We start from the raw sequence: 5,369 nt of genomic DNA, 5'->3' as shown, positions 1-5,369 counted from the left end.
GTGGGATTGACCGTCACATTATAACGCCCCCACGGCTGAAAGGGCGAGCATGTTTGGTGTGACGGGGATTCGAACCCGCGAACCGCAGATTGCGAGTCGAGCGCCCTAACCACCTGGCCATGCCGGGCCCCCTGATAATATGGCAGACACACACAAACCATTAATATTGCAATGATCTCCACTAGTTAATGCTGGTTTTATAGAAAAAAATAATAAGTTATTTTTCATTCTTTGTGGTCAGTTTTTTTACACTGGGTGATGTAACAAGCAAATTGAAAATGATTACTCAATATAATGCAATGTGGACCCAACCGATATTGAATAGTATAAAATTATGTCGGTAGTTTAAGAGTTAAATAATAGATAATTTTGGCGTCAAATTAGAGGCGTACAAGGATATTCACTGCTATTTGTTAAAGAAACTTGAAACCTTAATATCAGACAAATATTGGTTGTCGTAAACGATGAGATCAGACGTTCAACCGAGTGGTTACGAGAAAAGTTCACTTTCCGAAAGCTCTCGGGTTACTGAGCCTTCTTTTCTGAGCGCTATTTTTGTTTCTGTCGAGTCTTCCATATTTTGAATATCACGAGTGCAAGGACAAGTATCTTAAAGTAATATTTAAGAAATGCGATATCTATAGAACAATTCCTTTGAGTTCATACAGCTTGATATTTTACTTGAAAAGTATTAATAAACAATGTTAACTTGTCTAAGTGACTTACGTTAGTTCCTCCCTGTTTCTTGTAAAAGATATACGTCCAGGTAGGCTTAACTCTTTCTTTCGGAATTGTAATCAGTAGCGCTAAGCCTAAAGATGGCTTCGGCGGACTAAAGATGATATAGTTTCTGCTTAATTTCAGTAATGCGAGTTTAACCCGTGTTATAAGACTTAAACAATAAGTCGTTTATCTTGTAAGTGAAGAATTACAGAAACATTATGATCAACAGCGTTTTATATTTTACATTGTTACAGTTGATATGACTGTAACCCACTTTTATTTATCACAATATTAATAACTTTCGGCTTTATTATTTCACAAACAGGGCCTAAATATTAGACTCGTATCTCCAGAAATTATTTCATTACATGTCGAAGTAATAAACTTTGTTTACAAAAGCGGGGGAATACTTCCCTAAGTCCCCCCCCCCTCGTGTATAATAGTTCATTAGAATTAACATCCAAGCAAAAATCTTGAGGGCACTACCAGTGACGTAACATTGTTTTCAAAAATGGGGCATGTCCCCCGTTCTATCGTGAAAGTTACACTTATGATCATTACCCTTCTGTTAAGAGAATGAAGAAATATCACAGAATTTTAAATACCACTTTTGTAGTCTGGTGAGAAATCTGAAATATAATTATAACATCATGTTTTTGTCCAAACAAAACATCATTTTTATTAAAGTTTCTGTTTTTATTTTATCATGTGAATATGGTGAGTTCACATATTATATTAACCTACAATTTATAACAAGTGTAATAGAAAAATTAAATTCGATAAAGACAAGTAAGGATCAATATATATGTATACGTAACGTAGCTAGCTATAGTAATATAGTAAGTTTTAATGCCACAAAAATTATTGAAACAAGAAAGTTAAAACTGAAGAAATCGAGTTATCTAAAATCTAAAAAAAATTATCACTAATTTGGCTCAGACTAACATAATTACAGTAATTTGCGATAGTAGGGATATTTTTTCTTTATTTAATTTTAAGTACCTCAGTTTTTGTAGTTTTGACTTTCTTGTTTCAATACCTTTTATAGCATTAAAACATTCTATGTATTTACTATAGCTAGCTAGGTTACTTACATATATATTGATCCCTAGTTGTCTTTATAAAATTTATTATTTTTATTGTACTAATTTGTTTCCTTTTTATTAGCTACATTTTTGTGCGCCAGCAATAACAAGTGTAGAGAGCGTGTATACCCGATTTGATTTTACTCATTAAGGTCTCTACCAACCTACCCTCAAACCTAATTATACGCCTAAAGTAGCGCATCGTATGTTTTACATATATATATATATACTAGTATTATTTTCGGTACAAGAAAAGAATTATTGGGACCCAAGACGTAGGAGTTATGATAATGAAAAAATTACAGCGATAATGTTCGTAATTTTTTCTGTACGCTTGTCTGTAAAAGTTTCTTAGATGAAAAGTAATTCAGATACTGAAATTTTGAATCACCCCATAAACACGTGTAGCGATTTAGGTAACTTTATAAGTATAATAAGCTTTAGTTTTGCTCAGCCAATACTGTGAAGTGGTCATTGTTAATATCTGACATATTAAAGGTAGTTTTGTTTCATAACGTACATAATAATTATATCTATGTATTAAGCTATGCTCTGGTACACACACTTTGCTTGAAGCTTTTCTGATTAAAAAAAAAACAAAAAACGATAAAACTTCACAGAGCAACTACTTTTATTTCCCGCGTATATTACGTAGGCCTCAAATCATAATGAGAAAATAAGTGATTATTCACAAACTGGATTGGGTGTGTGAAAGTATTACTAAACTATTAAAGGCACCATATAAAAACTAGACACACTTATTACACAAGCCTGTGGTAGAGAATATAGTTCACAAAGCGGTCTGCTTTATTGCAGTATTAGGCCCAGCCTGTAGGCTGAATGACATATAAAACTTTACTAATAAGTAATAACATATTGATTTTTTGTATCAATTACAAATTAAAATTAGAAACTAGAAATATCGCTTAGAAACTTTCCGTAGGAATAATGGACTTACCTTGTAACTACACCTGGGTTTACGTTATTCGTGTCATTTTTAATCTCATTTTGGAGGTCTGTTGTATTTTTTACCGTTTCTCCACAAACGGTATACACATTGTCACCTTCCTCTACCATCAAGTTTGGAGCAGAACACTGTTGAGGACTGGAGTCTTCTACGGATAGCATTGTTATGTGGATGTCATCTAGCGAGAGTTGGTCTGGTTTGTGGCATTCTTCCTGGGAACTGGCGACTTTAAAGTGGTTTGACGTTAGGCCTGGTAACGTTGCTCTGTTGTGCAGAAACCCGACACCGTTTTCTGTGCGCTGGCGATGTAAGCTGCCACTTTCTTTTGTACTTATTTCAGCCAGTTCTTGATCAGTAAAGGTATTCTTTATATCACTATAACGTTGCCCTAACTGAACTTGTGGACTTATAATGTCCACCGCTGCTTCTTCATCATTAAAACAAACCGTCCAAGTTAGATGATTTTCTAGACTTATTAGGCTTCCGCTATGAAAATTTTCAGCGTCACATTGCCCCCTCGGTGTTTGAGTAGCCGCGTTTCTTAAGACGCCCGTTTTCATTCTAATATTTTCCTTTGGTATGGAATACATTTTTGATCTGAAACAAGTTTCTATATTTTTAAAATATATATATATATACATTTTATATTATCTTCTCACTCAAATCTATCTATCTATATAAAAATTAGCAGTGAAACTAAGTAAAGAGCATATAATTTATAAACCTAAATATATATACACTAATTCTAGCTGAAATTTAAAAAAATAGATAGATTGATCGAAAATTAATGATGAATCTTGCATAAAGATTTCATAATCCAAATTTACTAATGTTACGACAGCGGAAGTCACGTGACCCTGGTAACACGCAATGAGATTCTAGAAGGGTCGGAGAACCTCATGAATGTCCCAGCGTTTGCTAGACGCCCTCTATTTTAGTATATAAGCCCGGCAAATAAAGCGGAGATATAATTGCAGATAGACAGATAATTGAGTCAAGTGAGTGGTAGTGACCGTACGTAAAGTGCGTGAATCGTTGTGAATTATAGCGTGTGTTGAAGTTAAAGTGACTGTGGAAATTAAGTGTATTGCAAAGTTGTATTGAGAAAGAATAAACTAGTTTTATTTAAGAAAGGACTTGTATCGCTAAAGTTCTTCGGAAATAATTTTTACGGGAAATTAACAAACGAACAGAGACGTAACAGTAACCTAGGTCGGTGACCAAACGTTTTCAGCAAAAGGTCCTCCAGAACATTCTGCATTATTACTGAAACCTCTCACCAAATGAACGTATAGATATTTTGTACCTTAATTAACGGTACTGTATATTTGTTACGACCCTACGGGGGTCCGCAACCCCAGTTTGGGAACCCCTGACCTAGGATACTTTAAACATACTTATAATGATTTATTTTCAAAAAAGGCTGAAAAGTTATGAAATGAAAATGAAGAAAAAAACGCATAAAACCAAAGACCGTATCAAAGTGTTAACAGACAGTAGGTGTTCGTGTTATAATTAAACAAGAATAATCTCAAACGGTTTATTTTGAGATTTTTTTTAACTACATCAATAAATCACCACATTAATTAATCGGAATTTATAACTAGCAGGCATTAAAAATAAAAATATTTATATGAAACAAATAAAACTATCATTTCACTTTGCACTTTTAATATTGTAAAAATAAAACAATTTACAGTAACAACCAGGTGCTAACTTTGAATCATGCAAATTCGGCGTTTGATTGTTTGTTTGTTATGCGTAAAGCTACACAATGGGTTATCTGTGCTCTGCCCACCGTGGGTATCGAAACATAATTTTTATGTTATAAGCCTTCAGTCTTACCGCTGAGTCATCGGGTGTGTTAGGGGGGGGGGGACTTGTTGGGGATAGGGATAACTTTATTCAAAGCTGTTTTTCAGGTATTTGTCCCTCAGTGGGTCAACAGTAAGTTTAGGGACTTACATCGCTAATATCCTGGGTTCAATACCCTGCGGTGGAAAGGACGCATATTCCCCATTGTGTAACTTCGTGCTAAAAACAAATAAATTAAACTTTTTAATTTTTTCCTCCTTAATTGTGATATAAACAACTTATGAAACGTATACTGTATCTAATACAATCAGACCACTACCAATTGTTCCTCTACTACAGAGGATTTCCCACGGACAAATATTATTCGTCTGACGAACCGCAGACTACCAAATCATCAGAACTCTTATAAATGTTGTTTCATCGCAAACTGAGGAGACTTGGTTGATTTTGTTTGTTACTTAACATCCAGCCGTGGAACATCCAGAGCGAAAAAACAAATACACACATGAAGATGGCGCCATTGGTAGCTGTTATTTACTGCTATACAACTATCTCGTGTGTGTGTGTGTGTTGGGGAGAGGGGGGGGAGTACAAATACTTACCTGTAGCAACACGTGTTAGATTAAACCTTGTTAGCGTGCCACTTTGCCTACGATAAATTTGAATTTCGCACAAAGCTACACGAGGGCTATCTGACGCTAGCCGTCCCTAATTTAGCAGTGTAAGACTAGAGGGAAGGCAGCTAGTCATCACCACCCACCGCCAACCTACTTGGGCTA

At 34.9% G+C, this 5,369-nt stretch overlaps 1 protein-coding gene across 4 annotated transcripts in view; it reads right to left on the bottom strand.

The window, feature by feature from the left end:
* LOC106464776 overlaps positions 1 to 5,369 on the bottom strand; it is a 21,068-nt gene that overhangs the window by 9,861 nt on the left and 5,838 nt on the right. For all 4 annotated transcript variants that reach the window (XR_002611822.1, XR_002611821.1, XR_002611823.1 and 1 more), the window contains exon 2: positions 2,767 to 3,372. Coding sequence is in view for 1 of the 4 variants with exons in the window: in XM_013924934.2 (XP_013780388.1) it covers positions 2,767 to 3,365 (599 nt within the window). In the remaining 3 variants the exon portion in view is untranslated. The remainder of the gene's footprint in view (positions 1 to 2,766; positions 3,373 to 5,369) is intronic.

Source organism: Limulus polyphemus, unplaced genomic scaffold (assembly GCF_000517525.1).
Source record: "Limulus polyphemus unplaced genomic scaffold, Limulus_polyphemus-2.1.2 Scaffold1740, whole genome shotgun sequence".
Lineage (NCBI taxonomy): Eukaryota > Metazoa > Arthropoda > Merostomata > Xiphosura > Limulidae > Limulus > Limulus polyphemus.
This window is presented reverse-complemented; position numbering and strand designations above follow the sequence as displayed.